At 39.4% G+C, this 22,482-nt stretch overlaps 1 protein-coding gene across 1 annotated transcript in view; it reads right to left on the bottom strand.

Moving 5' to 3' along the window:
* The window catches only part of Fam227b (family with sequence similarity 227 member B), a 37,625-nt gene that overhangs the window by 6,135 nt on the left and 9,008 nt on the right, over positions 1–22,482 (bottom strand). The window contains exons 5-9 of the mRNA XM_057780171.1: positions 22,402–22,437; positions 21,834–21,938; positions 11,467–11,565; positions 9,738–9,839; positions 5,766–5,892 (exon numbers count right to left, since the gene is read on the bottom strand). Coding sequence (XP_057636154.1) covers positions 5,766–5,892; positions 9,738–9,839; positions 11,467–11,565; positions 21,834–21,938; positions 22,402–22,437 — 469 coding nt within the window. The remainder of the gene's footprint in view (positions 1–5,765; positions 5,893–9,737; positions 9,840–11,466; positions 11,566–21,833; positions 21,939–22,401; positions 22,438–22,482) is intronic.

The following is a 22,482-nucleotide window of genomic DNA, read 5'->3' as shown; positions in this document are numbered from 1 at the left end:
CAGTCACTAGAACTGTCTAGTTCTTCCTGAATTATTTCAGCTGTGCTAATAACTTGAGATTGTTTCTTTGAGTTCACATAAATTATTTGATCATGCATTTTGTTCAAATATTCCATCTATTTTTATTTATTGATTTTGAACTTGGATCCTTGAACACATGATAGTCAAGAGCTGGGATTGCAGGTAGGTACCACACTTTTTATCAATTTTTTCATGGAAGATTGGTTTTTTTTGGTTAGTTTTTTACCCTGAATTTTGTTAACATTTCTTTTAGGCTATTGCTTGGTTTTTTATTCTATTAAAGGTACTTTCTGAATATATAAAATTTTAATTTTTATGAAATCCAGTTTACCAAGATTTTCTCTTAAGAATAATGATGTTTGTTTCACATCTAAAAAACTATGTCCCAATCTAAGGTACATTTTTTGCCTATGCTGTTGTTGCTAAGAAAAAAGGGCCTTCTAAAGTTCCCATCAACAAACCAAGTTAGGATTCTACTAAAGTTCACTTGGGGGACCTAAGAGTATACTAGGCTCACTTACAGAGCAGGGGCCAAGGGTTATGGGTAGGAGAGTGGGTGACTTTAAAGCAGCCACACTGAAGTTTTGCACCCAGCAACAATGATGGCTTCTCCATGGCTAAACAGATGGAGCTCCCCTCCCTCACTCATCATTTCCTACCTATATCTTCTAGTTAAATCTCCAAGGTCACATGCAAATATTGTAGAATTGCATACAACTGACTGGGAAGGGTCACTGGGCACTCAGCTAAGTGTTCCATGACCAGCCATCTCTTTCTTTGGGGAGGGAGGCCCAGCTGGGATGAGATGTTGTGAGCAGGCTGAGCAGAATCCATGAATATGGTGGCAATTTAGGTTCATTTCATCTAAGGTACAAAGCCCGACGTTCCCTGGTTAGTCTGTCGTCTGGCTACAATACCCAGTACTGACGCCATCTATTTATCTGTCTTTTCACATCAGTCAATAATTGCTTAATGTATTTAGATGCTTTGAGTTTGGTTATCATATTCTGTTGATAAAGTAACCCTTTATTAATAAATAACGACATTTTTGTCTTCTGCTTTATCTGATGTGAGTGCAGTTAACCCTGCTCCCTCTACTTGCCACTCACACAGACTCTCTTCAATTCCTTTGCTTGCAGCAGTCCGTACACAAAAGCTGAGGTGTGTAACTCAGAGGCCGCATAGGCGAGAGCCTTATTACTCTTTCTTTTTTTTTTTTCCTTTTTTAGAAATCTACTTCATGCATTTGAATTGGAGAATGCAACTAACGTACATTCCAAGCACTCATTGACAGGAAAGACTTGGCATCACCATTTATTTCTAGGTCACTGGTTCTGTCCATATGACATGAGGGGAGAAGAGAAATGTTGCCATTTGCACTGGGACAAGAGGGAAAGTGCCCTGACGGGCAGGCAAGACCCCATCCATTTAAGGCTCCAGCTTGTGAAAATGAAAGTCACTTGAGAGAGCCTGAACTGAGAACGCTGCCACAGTTATTTTCTGCTCCGAAATAACCAACTAGGAAAGTGTTTTCCAGTCACAAAAGCAGAGGACGACATAGCCATGGCAGAAAGAAGCCACCCTACCTCCTGACTATCAGTAGCACTTGGAGTGGGTATCCACATGGGACTGATTCTATAGCATGCAAGATGCAAGAGCGAGGGGTCACGGCAGCTTGTGTCATCCCAGAAAGCTAATGAGGCCAGGCAATGTGTGGCAGGGTTGGATTCCCTTGCAAGGAAATCCCAAGAGACACTCCCATGAAATTGTAAAGGTGAAGCCTAAGCTGTGGCAGAGACACCAGAGTGCTAGAAACGTTAGGTGCATGGAGGGGAATCAACCTAAAAGAGGGGCCACATGCACCACGGATAACATAGTTGGAGGAGTGGGGCTATCTAAGGTCGCTGGAGGACAGATGATGCAGATACAGAGGTGCAGGGTTTGATACTTTCCAAGGCTACCTTTAGGATCACTTTGACATTATCACTTCTCACTATGCCATCGTTCTTCCTTTGTGGAATGGAATGTGTGCGCCATTGGATGCTGGACACACAGAACTTGTTTTATTTTATAAGGGCTTACAGTCTTAGAAGAAATTTCTGAACTGTGGACTTTGAAGAATTCTGGAAGTGTATGACTAGGGCAACCTCTGTGGTTGAACTGAATGCATTATTGCATTAGGAGACAGCCATGATCTTACAGGGGATAGGGAAAGAATTTCATGGCATGGATATACACTATGCTCTCAGGATGATGTCTTTGAACACTCAGTCCCCAGCTGGTGGTACTATCTTAGGAGGCTGTAGAACCTTTAGGAGATGAGGCCTGGTTGGTGGAATGAAGTGACTGGAGATGAATCTATAGCCTCTGCTTGGCTCTGACCTATGTCTTTCCTAGCTTTCTGTCTTCTCACTATGATGACTAGGCACAAGCTTCTTCACCAAGGCCAGAGCCTCAGCCACCATGTCTTCTTCACTGTGAAACCTCAGGCTAAAATAAACCCTTATTTCCTAATTCGTTCATTGTCCCTGTGATGAACACACTGTGCTTTCATTTCTGCAGGTGGAACTCCTTAAAGCGTTTATTGCAATCAGGCCTGGTGGTGACAAAGTCCCTTGGTGCTGCTTGTCTGTAAAAGGTTATTCCTCCTTCATTATCACAGGACTGCTTTGCTAGGTAGGTAAAGTCTTCTTGGCTGACATTTTTTTTCATCACTTGAACTATATCGCCCCTTTCTTAGCATTCAAGACTTCTTTTGAGAAGTCCCTACAGTCCGATGGGCTTTCCCTGTATTTGAGCCAGTGTTTCACTCTTGATGCTTTACTGGGTTGGATGATTGCTTAGTGGGTCTCTGAGAGTCACAGATACAGATAGAAGTGCATCTCATGACTTGGGATGTCTTCAGTAGCCATTTCATTGGATTTTTTTTTCCTGCATTTGTCTTCACAAGCAGGAACTTGGTTACACAGATAATGTAGAAATTTGTTCATTAAATGTATCTTATGAATCCCATAGACTTTTTCATGTCATTCTTTTGTCTTTGTTTTTCTCTGTTTAATTTAAAAGGGCCTGTCTCCAAGTTTACAAATTCATTTTCTGCTTATGTAATCCTTCAGTGAAGTTCTCTAATTAAAAGTTTTCAGCTCTAAGGTTTGGTCTTTTTAAAAGTCGCACCTGTGTATTTGTTGGCTCTGTATAGATCGTGTCATCTCTGCGCTCACGGAATCCTCTCCCCACACTCTCTTGAGTCTCACTGGATTTCTGTAAGATTATCATTTTTTACTTTGATTTCTAGAAATATCTGACTTCAGCTTTTCAGGATCTGGTTGCTAGAGAATCATTCTGTTCCTTTGGTGATGTTATTTTTCTGTCCTGTTCTACACATCTTTAGTCTGTCCACTGATGCCCCTTCATCTGGTAGAGCAGCAATGTTGCTACTCACTGGGGATGTGGACTGCTTGGAAGACTTTGAAGGCATCACTTTTGCTCCAAAGGGGTGGGGAATTGTGACTCTTTCACCAGGAGAGTGGGTGGCACAGTTTATAGGTAAGTCATGATACTGGCTGACCTGGGACTCAGAAGTTGTGACTTCTCTTGTCAGCCGACACTCTTGATAGGTGGCTAACACTTTAGCAGGGGCACCAGGAGGCATTACTGTATTGGTGGCTAATTCTCTGGGTCCCTAGAAAACTGAATACGAGGTCAGCTCAGGTTCTCAGAGGCTGTGGGCACTAGTGACTGGTGAGTCCGGACGACTCTGTAGCAGGCCCAGGTTTAGGCTTAGGCATGACTTACTGCACAGGCCTAGCATGCCACAGTGATGGAAAAGCCTGGGGATGTAGAGATGCAATGGCTATATATCCCTAGAGGACCATGTCCTACAGCATTTGCTCAGGGTCAGTATGACACAGAATAGTAACAGTTCAGGGAATTGAGATCCCAGAGTGGGTAGGAGAAGTAGCCTTGGTACAACTTTGATAAAAGTGTTTGATTCAGGGTTACTTGTGGAATACAACAGAGACAAGGTCTGGAGAGCACAGGTGTGAAGAATTACATACTTAAGATCCAGTTCATGGGTTCCTATTGTGACACTGTCTTTCAGGAATTTTCCCTAGGATCTGGGTTCCAGAGTACAGACACATGCAGATTCTTTGCTTCTATGAAATCTGACTGCAGATATGTTTGCTATTAGCCATGACTCTTGTATACACAGCATCAGCTAGCTCAGGATGTGTAGGGTAACAGTGGCTTGAAGGTCTAGTGTGAAGGTTAGTTCTCTACCGCTGTGTCTGACATGTGTGGGATGTGTGGAAGCACACTGCTGACACAGCCAGGGTGTAGGTGTGCACATGGAGGCAGCATCTCCGTTTCTAGGGTATGTATGGTTAGGGGAGGTGGTGGTCCTGAGGCAGCATCTCAGTTTTTAGGGTATGTATGGTTAGGGGAGGTGGTGGTCCTGAGGCAGCATCTCAGTTTCTAGGGTATGTATGGTTAGGGGAAGTGGTGGTCCTGAGGCAGCATCTCAGTTTCTAGGATGTATGGGTTTGGGGAGGTGGTGGTCCTGAGGCAGCACAATAGTAACTCTAGAAATGGCAGCTGAGCACAAGTCTCTCTAAAATCCTCAACAGCAACATGTACCTCAGTGGCAAGAGTCACCACCGTGTCTGTGAAAGAGCTCCTGAGGTCTTTGTTGAGAGCACTCAAGGAGCACTGACTATGCACTGCCACTATCGGGTGCTGGGCAGTAGAGGCTGCTGGAGTCCATGGCAAATCAGGCCAATGGGGACCGCAGGAGTACTTGCCACCTCCTGATTCTGATGTTTTCTATTCTTGGTTCTTCGTTCTCTATATGTTTTACATATGCTGACCTCTCTCCATGTGCTGCTGCTTCCTCCTCCTCCTCTTCCTCCTCTCTCCACCTTTTACTGCAGGTTCTAATGGAACTCCTGAGTCTCCCCTCAGGCTACTTTTGTTCATGGCTAGAATACTGAGCTATTTTGTGTTGTTGAAGACACTAGTATTTCCTTCCCTCCAATCTCGCTTACATCCTTCCTTTCTCCATCTTCTCATGAGAGCACTCATCCTATTGGTTTAGGGACCGCCTACATGACCAAACATGTTAAATCTTAATTTCTTCTTTAAAAGACCTATTTTCAAATACAGTCACATTAAAAGGTGTTATAGGGTTAGGGATTCAACATTCAAATTTGGGTATTGACACAACTTTGTCAATAATGGACATGCAGGATAACTTCTGCTCTTCATAGCAGCTTGACGTATTTATCTTGGTATGCAGACTACACTGCAAACACACACACACGCACACACATACACACACATATACATACCAATGTCAGTTTTGAAGAAATTCTGTTTTCAATAATAATTTCACCACTTAAAATTATCTGACTTGCCAGGTAGTGGTGCCCACCTTTAATTCCAACACTCAGGAGGCAGGGGCAGGCAGATCTCTGTGAGTTGGAGGCTAGTTTGTTCTACCGGGTGAGTTTCTGGAATGCCAAGGCTAGGTACAGACTTTATCCCAAACAAACAAAAGATTTGGCTGAATTATAATGCCAATAAGTAATTAACTTTGATAATGAAAATTTCAGAGTAATGATCACTTTAAAGCAGACATTGGTATGGCCTGTTTTATAAGTCATCAATATTTTGATTGGAGCAGAATACTTCAATCTAAAAATAATTAGAACCAAATAATCAATGCTTAAATGACATACTCATACCTGACAACCAAAGAAAGATCGTGTTTCCTAGCTCTTCTTTAAACTCACTATTGAAGAGGTCACTGGATTCTGGGAATGATTCCTGGAATGCTGCATATATAGCCTGTGCCAAACAATTGGGATACACCTGCCGGAAAGGAGCCATGTTAGGTGACTGTCATAGTTCATGTATAATACATAATAATAATAGCAAAGAAATGATTAGTTTGTGGAATACGTGTGCCCCCTTTACAGCTTTCCTTTAGCTATTTTATTGCTTTTTTGGTAACTGTAATTGAGGGACACAAGCAAAAAAAAAAAAAGAGCTAAAAAAAATGAATCTACCTAGGAGTGTTTTGTAAATACTCCTGGATAAAGGCAGAGTTTGACTAGCTATTCTTTTATTAAATGTAAATTTCAACATTTTGTTCTAGATTCTCACCAGAGTACTGCATTTGCATAATTTCCATGCTTCTTCTCCTCCAGCTCCTCCTGTGTCTCTTTCCACTCCCTCTCAAACACATACACCACCTTGAGTCAGCTTCGTGCTGTTCCTGTACACATGTGTTCGGACTAGCCGCTCGGCATTGGAAAACCTACCAGGGTCTCATCCTTGAAGAAAACTGGCTCTGCATCTCTCAGCAGCTCATGACTGCTTGTAGCTCTTGAGCTAGGGGTAAAGTCTTGCAAAAATTTCCCTGTCCACACTGGCATGTCTACTCGTATTCTTAATATGCAGGCCATGCTTAGGAAGCCATATCCTTTCCCCTTCCCTGTCATGTCAGAAGACACTGTCTCATAGCAAGTATCCCAGTCCTCTGACTTTTACAATCTCCTGGGTGTAGGGGTTACAGTGCAGATGTACCAATTAGGGGTAGATGCCACATGGTCACTTATTCTCTGGTTTTGATCAGCTTTATATCTCTGCAATGGTCTCTGCTTGCTGCTAGAAGAAACCAATTTGATGAGCAGTGAAAGCTACACTTCTCTGTGGGTATAAGGTATATATAGAATACAGTTAGAGATTATATTGATTTAGGAAGATGGCAGTAGTAGGGTCAGGGTCTATGACCACTACACTCATGGGTAATTGGCTTGATTAGCTATTGATTTCATTTAACTTGCTATGGTTATTTTCTGAAAAATAATCTAGATAGTGATCACAATGAAAAGTATATTTTAAGATATTTGTTACTTGTTCGCGTTAGTTTATATGTTATAATCAGTATTAATTATTAAAACTAAAATGAGATAGCAACAAAATTACAACACTACCAATATCCCATAGTCCCAGGGAGGTCTCCATTTTCCTCTGGTCTCACCCCCAGCAGCACTCTTGGTTCTTATGCTCTGGAAGAATTCAGAAGGGACATGGCAACAAACTAGCCAAGAGTTTAACTGGAGCAAACAAGAGTAGGCTCTTCAGGAAAAGAGCAGGCTCTACTGAGCCCAGAAGCTCCACCTGGTCCTCGCAGGTACAGGATATGTAGCTTTCCTCTCCTGGTTATTCCTTCCCTGTGCCTTCTCTTGCATTTCCAGGGAAGGGCCATTTTACCCAGAATGAAGTCTGTTCTACATGTCTTAGAATATGCAAGAATATCTGACTAGAGACATACTGGTATGTCCGTGGGCAAAAGTCTGGCAACCTCAATTTGATCCTTGGAACTCCTGGTAGGAGGGGGAACTGGTTTCCAAAAGATACTCTCACTTCTCCACTCCCCATGTGTATCCACATTCTTATACACACATGTGGAAACAAGCCAGTAAGGATAAATACATTTTTTAAAAGATGCAAGAATATAACTTTAGACACTCTTAAAGTTGAAAGGTTTCTCCGGAGGAAGGGTAACAGCAACCTACTCACTCTTTCCTGGAGTGAGTCTTAAAGCTGATTTGGTCTGACCTAGCTAGCACGGAGCATTATTAGCTATTGTACCTTTTCCCTGCAGCTGGGGTTCTGAGCTGGGCCATCTGAAGAGAATACCACAGTTTTGTACCTTGTCAACCAGCACTGCTGCCTCTACGTCCTATTCCAGATGGTCCACTGGCCAGCCCCTCTCAAGCCATGCTCCTACGTGACAGCCTAGCTTTCAGATACTCCAGCTATTACATTTTTCTTGAGGGGTAAACACTGAGAGAGACCATATTTTTATATTAAAGACACATGATATCTCTATTGTGGTTCTCTGAATTCAGATAAATATTGACAATCATGAACTAAGACCCCCATTTGATTAAAGTTTTAGCATTAGAGAAGTCCGTAACAGTTATTGTAGTGAATCAACTAATGAACCCCAAACTGCACATGTTCTAATTCCTTGTACCTGTAAATGTCAGTCATGGGGCAGATTAGAGTACTCTAGATTATCTTGTAGAGTCTAACAGTAATTTCACATAGCATTATCAGGGAAACTGAGCAGACTGACTCCAGAAGAGGAGAAGGCGACGTGACAGCAGAAGGGAGAGAGCAGTGATGGCACCATAGGTCAAAGAAAGTTGTCAGGTCCTGACACCAGGGACCAAAGAAATAGAAGATGAGTTCCTCCTGGGGTGTCTAAAGAAAACAGCACTGCTGATACCTTCATTTTAGATTTATATTCTATTCATCATGGATTACTGGCCTCTATAACTAAGAAAATGAATTTTTATTGCTTTAAAAATTAAGTTATTATACTTTGTAACAGCTCATAGGAAACAGGGCTATGTTAATCAAATAGTGCTCAGATTTGCTGGATTACAGTCCTTTTAGGGTATCCTTGCCTGGGGTGGCGGCAGCAGGAAGGAGGATGTGTGAGGGAATGAATTTTGTGATATATTGGTGTATCTAATTTTATTAAGGGAGTTCGGAATATCTTCATTACCCAAATGGTCACATATTATCAGTGGCACAGAAGTTCTATTAATAGTTAAAATTAAAAAACAGATTGTTTAAGAGGGACTTCTCAAGTGTGTGTGTGTGTGTGTGTGTGTTTGTGTGTGTGTATACATGTGTGATTGAGCCACCTACTGGTGATTACAAAAAGATTGTTTTAGTTTCTTTCCCCTGTGTCTGTGATAAAGCAGCTTGAAGGAGAGTAAGCTTATTCCCGCCCATAGTTCCATGGTGCAGTCTGTTACAACAGGGAAGCCATGGCAGTAGGAACTTGAGGAACCTGGCCACATGGCACCCACGGTCAGGAAGCAAGGGAGATGCATGCTCGTGTTCAGCTTGTTTTCTCCATTCCATGGACTCCAGGACAGCAGCCAATGGGATGGTGCTGCCCATAGTGGACAAGTCTTCAAACCCAATTCCCAGTCTACTACAGTTTTTCTGACCACACTTTATGGAAGTGTAAGATAAACCAGATTGAATGCAAGTATCTGACAAATTCTCACATTTAGAATTATATTTTCATTAATGGTATATTATGTTATGTTAAACAATGTGAAACATTTATATCCAAAATGTTTTACACTTCTGATTTTCAGATTACTAAAGCAACAGATACTTGAATATTGCTTGTGTTTTGAAGTACTATTAATATTTAAAACATTCAAAGAATTCCATATATTTTCTCACTTTACCAAAATATTATTTTGATTAACCTTACTTATTAATTAACAGAAATGAAAATAAATATTTAGTTCATAGCTTATTCAGTAAGTATAATATAAACTAGCCAGTTTCACTTAAATGGATTAAAAGATTTATTATAGAGTAAAAGAAAATGATATTTTTATAGGTAAATAGAACACGAGCAAGAATATATCTACACCGCAGTCACCAGTTTCCAGCCCACACGACTAGAGAACTACAGGACTCTAAGACTATGAGTCCAGAGAACACAATATTTTGGGTAGTGGTCATGGTGGTAAATCATAACTTTAAAATATTTCTATTATTTACATCAGAGAATTTTTGTTTGAAAGGTAACCAAAATTTATATTTAAACGAAATACATTTTTCATACACTATGAAGATAATTATTACAACTGTTAAGTTTTTACATGTACCTGAAAGAATGCATCCTTTTTCCTATGAGGTATTCTCATGAAAAGTGTTACATAACTTTCTGAGATTCTGTCAAACAAGGAATCTTGATCTCTTCTGTCAGGCTGAAAGGACATGCATGTATGCAATTAGGGTCAACATTACAATTTATATTAGGAAATTCTGTGTATAATACTATTACATGTAATACAGTATACACATACATACATACATATGTATATATGTTATATAAGAATATAGTTTTTTATTAAAGGGTAGTTCGACCAGTATAATGGAAGAGCCATTGGTTTTGGCATCACAGTGGAGTTGGAATGGTAGCTCTGTCATTTCTTTTTTTTTTTTTTTTTTTTTTTTTTGGTTTTTCGAGACAGGGTTTCTCTGTGGTTTTGGAGCCTTTCCTGGAACTAGCTCTTGTAGACCAGGCTGGTCTCGAACTCACAGAGATCCGCCTGCCTCTGCCTCCCAAGTGCTGGGATTAAAGGCGTGCGCCACCACCGCCCGGCTAGCTCTGTCATTTCTTAGTTACACTACATTGGATGGGGCTATAGCCTACCTTCTTAGATGACAGTCATACATACATACATATATACATACTCAACTCTTTGCTTGTGTTTTCTAAATCATCGTTCTGGCATTTATTCATATGCTCCTTGAGCTCCTTGAACATATCTAAAATTGCTATTTTGAGTTCACTATCTTGTGTGTCATCTAAGTTGTTTTCCTCAGGGAACATTACTGTGGGGGGTACTAATTTTTTGAAGCGGCATTGTTTTGGCTTTTCATGTTGTTTGTGTTAGAACTGTACAGATAGAACAGTGTTACTGGCTGTATAGTTTGAATATCTGACCACCTCTGTTGAGTGTGCGTTTGAATTTTTATCCGTTGTTACCTAAACTGAGCTGATCTTTGAAATTGCTGGGTCATGCTTGAGGTTCGGTCTTGGGGACACAATGCTGATATGTAACTGGGGCTTCAGAAGTGGTCCAGGTCAGCTAAGGCCTTTTGTGGAGCACATGTTGTGCGCATGGTTCTTAGCTAGCTGTGGTTGGAGTCACAGGGCAGGGTTAGATGGGCATGGGCTGTGCACCTGTGTAGGGTGAGCAGGGTACCGTGTTCAGTCCTCTGATGTGAACTCTGGTCCTGGAAGTGGGGTAGTGCTACTGGTGAAGGGCTTGCACTGCCATGTGCACTCAGATGGCCGTAGTTTGGGGAGTCACAGAGTGGGCCACCTTCAAATTTTTTGCATCATTTTGGGGAGCCAAATTTTTAGGCAACTTTTGAGTATTTCTTCTTATTGAAATTCTTCTGGTCGAACAGTGCCTCTGGTGCTACCCATTTCACTTTCTTCTCATTTTTCCCAGATTCAAATTCTCACTTTTCTAAATCAACCAAAGGCTCTCTGCCAGTCTCTCTTCTAAATCCTCAGTGTCATTGATTTTCAATATACTTTCTGTTCATCTACCAGCATATAATAACATGCAAAGATATAACTTTATTATTTGCTACCATACTGGCTCTCCCTTGTCTTTCCTGACAGACGAGAAATCCAGTTTGTTGAAATCCTTATTGGAATTTTAATTCTTCTGAAAGAAGAAAGTTTAAATGGGATTTTAGTCTGTGGAATGCTCAAAAATTTATCCATGTAAAAAACTTTTGTATTAATATTACTTCTACTGAAAAATAATTATGCTACAAATCAATGTTTTTACAGAATTTTAAAATGTCATTTACCTTGAATTTATGGAGAAACCACCACCAAAAAGAGTCATGCAAGAGAGCAATGGAGCAGTCTGAGAGAAAATAGGTTTTCCAGACTTTAAATATCTTTTCCTATGGATAACAAATCAAAACATGTTACTAAATATAGTTATATAAATATGCTTTATACAGAATATGGTAATAGAATGTCCTGACAGATACTTACAATATTCATGAATGAATGATATTAACTGTCTTAGAAGTTATATTAAAAACCATGAGTGAAATTAAGCTTGATGACATACCTTATTTAACCAAATATACTTAGAATGTTGTCCTAAGAACACATAATGGATAAAGTATTAATAAAATATTTTGCATCTTTAGGACTAAGGATTTGAAAATGATGGAATGTATTTTGTATGGTATGTCTTGATTTGAACATTAAATTTTCATCAGAAAAAACTATAATAGTATTTCCAGATTTATAAATACATGTTTATATAAAATAGATTAATAAAATATATATTTGTAATTTTATTCCAAACATAACTATTTTTAATATTTACATATTAGTTTTATATTTGTATGTATATGTGTTAAAGGAAAGTGAATAAAAATTTTAAGTTATTAGTCATACTGACCACAAGTTATATCAAAAACTACACATAGGAGAAGAACAGAGCCCCCTCCCCCAAAGGCAGAGTTAACCACCCGAAGATCACCTCCTTACTTGGATGCCTCCCTAATAGATCAGATGTCACAACAGCCACCAGAAATCCAGGAAACAATGACCAGACAACCAAAGAGGAACCAGAAATCAAGGAAGAAAACATACATCCAACAAACACAAACTCAGAAATCAGAACCTAGACCTAATCATCCCAAACCCTGATGTTTAAACTCCAGTGTAAGAACACAATCAATAATAGCCAGGGCAATATAAGAAATAAAGAATTAAATAAATAAACGAACAAATAAATAAATGGAAGGAAAAAAGAAAGAAAAAAGGAAGGAAGGAAGGAGGAAAGGAAGGAAGGAAGGAAGAAAGAGAAAGAAAGAGAAGGAAAACACAAACTGAGGGAATTTAGTTGAAATTCTAATGGAAAATCTGGGTAAACAAACAGGAACTACAGACACAAGCTTCATCAACAGAACATGGTATGTACTTACTTATATGTGGATATTAGATGTAAAGCAAAAGATAACCAGAAAACAATCTGCAGCTCCAGAGAAGCTAGGAAACAAAGAGGCCCCTGAGAGAGATGCATGGATCACCCTAGGAAGGAGAATTAGATGAGATCTCTTGGGTAAACTAGGGGTGAGGAAGGTGGTAAAGGGAGGGAAAGGAGATGAAAACATGAGGGAACTGGGTGACTGAGGAGGGTTGTGATGCAAAGGGAGAGCAATGAAAGAGATATCTTGATAGAGAGAGCTACTATGGGGTTAGGGAGAAACCCAGTGGCGGAAAAATTCCCAAGAATCCACAAGGATGACCCCAGCTAAGACTCCTTGCAATAGTGGAGAGGGAGCCCAAACTGGCCTTCCCCTGTAATCAGATTGGTAAATACCCCAACTATCATCATAGAGCCTTCATCCAATGACTGAGGGAACCAGATGCAGAGATCCACAACCAAGCAACACACTGAGCTCCAGGAATCCAGTTTAAGAGAGAGAGGAGGGAATATATGAGCAAGGGAGGTCAAGATCATGATGGAGAAATCTACAGAGAGAGCTGAACCAAGCTCATGGAAACTCATGAACTCTAGACCAACAGCTATAGAGACTCCATGGGACCGAATCAGGCCTTCTGTATGTGGGAGGCAGTGGTGAAGCTTGGACTATCTGAGGGCCCCTGGCAGCAGGGCCAGGTAGAACAAGCTTGCTGAAACCTATTCCTTATGGTGGGATGCCATGCAGGGGGGAGGGGCTTGGTCCTGTCCCATCTTAATGTGCTAGACTTTGTTGGCTCCCCATGGGAGTTCTTACCCATTGGGAGGAAAGGATGGGGGAGTGGGCCAGGGGAGGAAAAGGAGGGTAGAAGGAGGAGTGGAAGGGAGAACTGTGGTTGGAATGTAAAATGAAATTAAAAATAAATCAATTAATTTAGAAAATATTCAGTTACCAGTTGAAAATAGGCAAAGATATCTGCATATAGTAAGAATAAACACCCATTGTGAATCACAAACTGCATATATTTAAACAAAATACTTTATTAGCCTGAAAAAGAGATAGAGGAGAGAATCTCAGGTATTGAAGATATAATAGAAGAAATAGATTCATCAGTCAAAGAAAATATTAAATCTAAAATACTCCTAACATATAACATCCAGAAAATCTTGGACATCATGAAAAGACCAAACCTCAGAATAACAGGAATAGAAGAAGAATCCCAGCTCAAAAACCCAGAAAATATATTTAACAAAATCATGAAAGATTTCCTAACCTAAAGAAGGACATGCCTATAAAAGTCCAGAAAATTTACAGAACACCAAATAGATTGGATCAAAAAAGAAAGTCCCCCTGCAATAATAATCAAAACACTAAACATACAGAACAGAGAAAGAATATTAAAAGCTGCAAGGAAAAAAGGCAGACCTATCAGAATTACACCTGACTTCTCAATGGAGCCTCTAATGGCCAGAAGAGCCTGGACAGACATCTGACATACCTTGCACACTCTAAGAGATCATGGATGCCAGCCCAGACTACTATACTCAGCAAACCTTCAATCACTATAGATGGATAAAGTAAGATATTTTATGACAAAATCAAATTCAAACAATATCTATCCACAAATCCAGTCTTAACAAAAGTACTAAAAGGAAAAATCCAACCCAATGAAGTTAATTGCACCCACAAAAACAAGGCAATAAACAATTTTATACCAGAAAAGCCCAAAGAAAGGAAATACGCAGCAACCACACACGCAGAAACACAATACCCCACCAACAACAATAAAATAACAGGAATTAACAATCATTGGTCATTAATAACTCTCAATATCGATGGACTCAATTCTCCAATAAAAAGACATAGCTATCAGAACGGATACAAAATAGAATCCATTCTTCTGCTACATATAATAAACACACCTCAACCTCAAAGACAGACATTACCTCAGAGTAAAGGGTTGGGAAAAGATTTTCCAATCAAATGGACCTAAGATACAAGCAGGTGTACCTATCCTAATAGCTAACAAAATAGACTTCAAACTAAACTCAATCAAAAGAGATGGATTAGGATACTTTATACTCATAGCAGGAACAATCCATCAAGATGAAGTCTCAATCCTGAACATCTATGCCCCAAATACAATAGCACCCACATATGTAAAAGAAACATTACTAAAGCTTAAATCACACATCAAACCCCCCACACTAATAGTAGAGACTTCAACACCCCACTCTCCCCAGGTCAACCAGACAGAAAACTAACAGAAAAATAAGAAAACTAACAGATATCACGACTCAAATGGAATTAACAGACATCTATAGGACATTCCACCCAACTACAAAAGAATATATCTTCTACTCAGCACCTCACAGAACCTTCTCTAAAATTGACCACATACTTGGTAACAAAGCAGACCTCAAAAGATTCAAAAAAATTGGAGTAACCCCCATATATTATTGGATCACCATGGTTTAAAATTAGAATTCAACAGCAACACTAATTTCAAAATTCCACAAACACATGGAAAATATACTTCAAACTGAAATTATTCAAAAGAGATTGAGAAGAACATTTCATATTCATCAAAGGAAAAATCCATCAAAAAGTCTCAATTCTGAACATTTATACCACAAATAAAAGGACACCACATTTGTGGAAGAAATGTTACTAAAGCTGATGTCACACATCAGACCCTACATATTAATAGTGGGAGGCTTCAACACCCCACTCTCACCAATGGACAGGTCTGCCAGACAGAAACTTAACAAAGAAACAAGGGAACTAACAGATGTCATGACACAATTGGCTTTAGTTGACATCTACAGAACATTTCACCCAAATACAAAAGAATATACTGTTTTTCAGTTCTTCATAGAACCGTCTCTAAAATTGACCACATACTTGGTCATAAAGCAAATCTCAACAGATACAAAAAAAATCTGGAATAACCCCTTGTATCTTATCAGACCACCATTGGTTAAAGTTAGAGTTCAACAACACAAACTACAGAAAATACACAAACTCATGGAAATTAAACAATTCTCAACTGAAACATCACTGGGTCAAGGAGGAAACAAAAAAAATTAAAGAACTTCAGAATTCAATGAAAATGAATGCACAACATACCCCAACTTGTGGGACATTAGGAAAACAGTGCTAAGAGGAAAGTTCATAGCATTGAGTGCCAACAGAAAGAATTTGGAGAAATCTTGCACAAGAAACTTAACAGCACATCTGAAAGCTCTATAACAAAAAGAAGTAAACTCCCCAGGAGGAGTAGAAGGCAGGAAATAATTAAACTCAGGGCTGAAAGCAATAAAATTGAAACAAAGAATACAAAGAATCAGTGAAACAAAGAGTTGGTTCTTCGAGAAAGATCAACATTATAGACAAACATTTATCCAAATTAACCAAAAGGTAGAGAGAGAATATCCAAATTAACAAAATCAGAAATGAAAAGGGGAACATAGTAACAAACCCCAAGGAAATACAGAGAATCATTAGGTCATATTTCAAAACCCTGTATTTCATAAAATTGGAAAATCTAAAAGAATGAACAACTTTTTTTTGATAGGTACAGTATAAAAAAATTAGATCAAGACCAGATAAACAATTTAAATAGAACTATAACCCCTAAAAAATTAGAAACAATCATTAAAAGTCTTCCAAACAAAAATAACCCAGCACCAGATGGTTTCAGTGCAGAATTCTATCACAATTTCAAGGAAGGGCTAATATCAATACTCCTCAAATTGTTCTGCACAATAGAAACAGAAAGAATACTGCCAAATTCTTCTTATGAGGCCACAGTTACCTGATACCAAAACCAAGGAAAGATGCAAAAAAGAGAATTACAGACCAATTTACCTCATGAACATTGATGTAAGCATACTCAATAAAATACTGAGAAACTGAGTCCAAGAACACATCAAAAAATCATCCATCATGATCAAGTAGGCTTCATCCCAGAGATGCAGAGCTAGTTCAACATGCAAAAAATTGTCAATGTAATCCATGTTATAGACAATCCGAAAGAAAAAAAAACACACACTATCATCTCATTAGATGCTGAAAAAGCCTTTGAAAAAATTCAACATCCCTTAATGACAAAGGTCTGGAGAGAACAGGGATACAAGGAAGGCCTAAGCACAATAAAGGCAATATACAGCAAGCCTACAGCCAACATCAAATAAACAGAAATTCAAAGCAATTTCACTAAAATCAGGGACAAGCAAGGTTTTCCCATACTCTCCTTATCTACTCAATATAGTACTCAAAATTCTAGCTAGAGCAATAAGGCAACAAAAGGAAATCAAGGAGATACAAATTGGAAAGGAAGAAGTCAAACTTTCACTATTTGCAGATGATATGATAGTATGTATAAGTGACCCCAAAAATTCTACCAGGAACTCCTATAGCTGATAAACCCCTTCAGTAATGTAGCAGAATACAAGATAAACTCAAAAAAATCAGTAGTACTCCTATATGCAGATGATAAATGGGCTGAGAAAGAAATCAGAGAAATATCACCCTTTACAATAACCACAAATAATATAAAATATCTTAGGGTAACTCTAGCCAAAGAAGTGAAGGACCTGTATGACAAGAACTTTAAATCTTTGAAGAAAGAAATTGAAGAAGACATCAGAAAATGGAAAAATTTTCCATGCTCTTCGATAGGTAGGATTAAAATAGTAAAAAATGGCAAATTTACCAAAAGTAATCTACAGATTCAAAGCAAAAATGCAATTAACATCAAAATTCCAGAAAAATTCTTCACAGACCTCAAAAGAACATTACTCAACTTCACAGGGAAAAACAAAAACCTGAGGGTAGCCAAAATAATCCTGTACAATAAAATAACTTATGGCTGTATCACCATCCATGACTTCAAGCTCTACTATAAAGCCATAGTAATAAAAACAGCTTTGTATTGGCATAAAAACAGACATGTGGATAAATGGAATCAAACTGATGACCTTGATATAAATCCACATACCTATGAACACCTGGTTTTTCACAAAGTAGCCAAAAATATACAATGGAAAAAGGAAAGCATCTTCAACAAATAGTGCTGACATAACTAGATGATGGCATGTACAAGCATCCAAATAGATCCATATTTATCACCCTGCACAAAACCTAAGTCCAAGTGGATCAAAGACCTCAACATGAATCCAGTTTCACTGAACCTGATAGAAGAGAAAAGTGGAAAGTAGTCTTGAATGGATTGGCACAGAAGACTATTTCCTGAATATTACACCAGAAGCACAGACACTGAGATGAACAATCAATAAATAGAACCACCTGAAACTGAAAAGCTTCTGTAAGGCAAAGGACACTCAGTAAGACAAAACATCAGCCTACAAAATGGGAAAAGATCTTCACCAACCCCACAACTGACAGTGAGCTGATATCCAAAATATATAAAGAACTCAAGAAACTAGACATCAAAATACCAAATAATCCCATTAAAAATGGGGTACAGATTTAAACAGAATTCTCAACAAAAGAATCTTGAATGGCTGAGATACACTTAAAGAACTGTTCAATATCCTTAGTCACCAGGGAAATGCAAATCAAAACAATATGACTAAGATCAAAAATGCTAATGACAGCCTATGTTGGAGAGGATGTGGAGTAAACGGAACACTCATCCACTGCTGGTGGGAGTGCAAATTTGTACAGCCATTCTGGAAATCAGTATGGCGTTTTCTCAAAAATTTGGGAATCAGTATACCTCAAGATCGAGTGATACCACTCTTGGGCATATACCCAACGGATACTCAATCACACCACAAGGTCACTTGCTCAACTGTGTTCATAGCAGCATTATTCATAATACCCAGAACTTGGCAACAACCTAGATGTCCCTCAACTGAAGAATGGATTTAAAAAAAAGGTGTTACATCTACAAAAGGAGTATTACTCACTGGGGGAAAAAAACCCAATAATATCATGAAATTTGCTGGCAAATGAATGAAAGTAGCAAAAGTCATCTTGAGTGAGGCACTCAGACAAAGAAAGATAAACATAGAAAGTACTCACTCATAAGTGGATATTAGATATAAAGCTAAGGATGACTAGGCTTACAGTCCTCTGCCCCAAAGAAGCTAGGTAACAAGGAGGACCCTAAGATACATGAATGGATCTTCCCGGGAAGAGGAAATAGATGAGATGTGCCAGGTGACCTGGGAGCAGGTGGATCGAGGGTAGAGGATGGGGGGAAGGGAACATGAGGGATCAGGATGTCCAAGTTGGGGGTGGGACAGTGGTGGAGAGTAATGAAAGAGATATCTTGATAGAGGGTGCCAATATGGGATTAGGGAGAAACCTGGTACCAGAGCAACTCCCAGGAACCCAGAAGGATGACCCCAGCTAAGACTCTGAACATTATTGGAGAGGGTGCCTGAACTGGCCTTCCCCTGTAATCAGATTGATGACCACCCTTATTGTCATAGAGCCTTCATCCTGTAACTGATGGAAGCAAATGCAGAGATCCACAGCCAAACACTGGGCCAAACTCAGGGGGACCAGTTAAAGAGAGGGAGGAGGGATTATATGAGCAATAGGAGTTAAGATCATGACAGGGAAACCCACAGAGACAGCTGACCTGAGCTTGTGGGAGCTCATGGACTCTGAACCCATGGTTAGGGAGTCGGCATGGGCCCGACCTAGGCCCTCTGCATCTGGGTGACAGTTCTGTAGCTTGCTCTTTACTAGGGCCCCTAGCATTAGGACTAGAAGCTATTCCTGATTCATGAGCTGGCTCTTTGGTGGGATACCTTGCCCAGCCTTGATGCAAAGGAAAGGGCTTGGTCTGGCCTCTAGTTGATATGCCATGCTTTGTTGACTCCCATGGGAGGCCTTACCCCTTCTGAATGGAGATGGAGGAAGAGTGGATGGGGCAGTGTAGAACAGAGGTGGGGAAGGGAGCAGGAGGAGAAGATCGAGGGAAAACTGTGGTTGGTATGTAAAATAAATAAATAATAAATAAATAATTTCTTAAAACATGAAAAATAGAAATTGAATTTAAAAGGGGACAATGATCAGCTTTACCAATAACTACCCTAAGTTTATCCCATCCCTGATGATCACCGGACACACTCCTGTATTTTCAGTTTTCTATCTATCTATCTATCTATCTATCTATCTATCTATCTATCTATCTATCTATCTATCTATCTATCTATTCTGGTTTTCCAAGACAGGGTTTCTCTGTAGCTTTGGAGCCTGTCCTAGAACTCGTTCAGTAGACCAGGATGGCCTCAAACTCACAGAGATCCGCCTGCCTCTGCCTCCCAAGTGTGCTACACCACTGACCGGCTACTTTCAGTTTTTACCTTTGGTTATACTATAGGACACAAAAGTATGCCAGGACACTTTTGGGCTTTAAAAGAATACACAAGTCACATATGGAAGAATTCTCAGAAGTTATTTAGAGTAAAAGCAGCTTGCTAAAGTGCACAGTTGATAAGAGGGGAAACACAGGAGGAAACCCATATTTCATAGTCACATTCCCAGGCAACAGACACTTGCATCAAGACTCTAGAGAATCACAAATTATAGACTCAGTGGCCCCTATCCATGGCTAGAAACCAATTATGAGTGAGTACATCCCATGATCTTCTTTTTGGGTCTGGGTTACCTCACTCAGGATAGTATTTTCTATTTCCATCCATTTGCATGCAAAATTCAAGAAGTCATTGTTTTTTACCGCAGAGTAGTACTCTAATGTGTATATATTCCACCTAAACAAGAGGGTAAACCCAAGGAAAAACATATAGTTATCCTCCTGGCTATGGGAAATAGACAAGATTGCCAGGCAAAAAATTGGAATCTTGGGGGTGGGGTGGGATGGGGGTAAGGGGAGATGGGGAGAGAAAAGTGTGTAGGAGAGGATGAGGGGAACTTGGGGAAACGGGATGATTGGGGATAAAGGAAGGTTGGATAGGGGAGCAGGGAAACTCATATCTTAGTTAAGGGAGCCACCTAAGGGTTGGCAAGAGACTTGAACTTGGAGTGGCTACCAGGTGCCCAGGGCAATGTCCCCAGTTAGTTCCTTGGGCACCTGAGGATAGGGAACCTGAAATGAACCTATCCTATAGCCATACTGATGAATATCTTGCATATCACCATAGAACCTTCATCTAGCGATGGATGGAGATAGAGACAGAGACCCACACTGGAGCACCGGACTGAGCTCCCAAGGTCCTAATGAGGAGCAGAAGGAGGGAGAACATCAACAAGGAAGTCAGGACCACGAGGGGTGCACCCACCCACTGAGACAGTGGGGCCGATCTATTGGGAGCTCACCAAGGCCAGCTGGACTGTGACTGAAAAAGCATGGGATAAAACCGGACTCTCTGAACATGGCGGACAGTGAGAGCTGAGGAGAGGCCAAGGACAGTGGCACGGGGTTTTGATCCTACTTCATGTTCTGGCTTTGTAGGAGCCTAGACAGTTTGGATGTTCACCTTCCTAGACCTGGATGGAGGGGGGGAGGACCTTGGACTTTCCACAGGGCAGGGAACCCTGACTGCTCTTGGGACTGGAGAGGGAGGAGAAGAGGAGTGGGGGGAGGGGGAGAGGGGTGGGAGGAGGGGGAGGAAAATGAGAGGCGGGGAGGAGGCGGAAAAAAATTTTTTTTCAATAAAAAACAATAATAATAAAAAAAAGACTCTAGAGAAGCTAACACACCAACTGCAGTGTTTGAATGAGAATGGCCCCCATTGATCCTTATGCTTGAATACATGGTCTGAAGTAGGTAGAACTGTTTGTGAAGGATCAAGAGGCATGGCCTTATTGGAGGAATGTGTCATTGGGGATGGGTTTTGAGGTTCAAAAGTTTGGTCATTCCCAGTTAGCTCTCTCTGCCTTCTATTTGAGGATTAAACTGTGAACTTTCAGCTTTTCCTGCTGCCATAACCTTTGCTCTGTCATCATTGACTCTAACCTTCTGAAGCCATAAACCCAACTAAATACTTTCTTTTATAAGTTGTTTTGGTTATAGTATTTTGTGAGAGCTATAGAAAACTAAGACACCAACACATTTTTTCTAGTAAACAGAGTTAAACATCACTAGTATTTCTTTCAAAACTTAATGTTGGAAGTATCAAATTTGTTTAAAATCTAACTTCTCATAGTTTTAAATAAAGGCCTGATTCATGAGACCACATTCTCAAGTTTTACTATAGGATAAAAATAAAATAATATTTATATACCTCAAAGTTATTGTTTCTTAAAATAAAAAGATAAATTTGTTTAGCATCCAAATGTCTGGGTAATTGCGTTAGTTCATTTTCTTTGAATCCTGAGAAGTCGCAACCCTAGAAAAAAGTGGAAATGTTGTTTAACAAAAATTATTTCTCTTCTTAATATAGTGATTTCATAATACTTCAGAAGACAAATATTTACCATTTAACAAACATAATTATGCTATTTTATGTTACTACATCAAAAATTATATATTTATCCTAGGAAAAATTTTCATCTATTTTGTTTCTGAGAAATTAAAAGCATTTGTATATTTGTAATACAAATTTTAAAACAAAATAAGATCATATTTTAGAACATGTTTTGGCATATACTCAAAATATCAAATATTTTACATAGGCCATGCATAAAGACACAAGAACAGGGTAGAACAGAAAGTTTTCTAAGCCTGTCCTAAACTCTCTTTCTTGGAGTACAAATTTATAGTTATATCTACATCTATAGCATTATAAGCATTCTTGTGACCCTATATAATATACCTGATACATAATCTGGCAGTATAGAAAATTGGAATACCTCTATATTCTTCTCTGTCTCCATTTCATCAGAAAGCTGGAAAATTTCAAAACAAAATATTTAAAATTCTAAATTAAAGGA

This window comes from Chionomys nivalis, chromosome 9 (assembly GCF_950005125.1).
Source record: "Chionomys nivalis chromosome 9, mChiNiv1.1, whole genome shotgun sequence".
Lineage (NCBI taxonomy): Eukaryota > Metazoa > Chordata > Mammalia > Rodentia > Cricetidae > Chionomys > Chionomys nivalis.
Note: the sequence above shows the minus strand (reverse complement) of the source record. Positions and strands in the feature narration are given on the sequence as shown.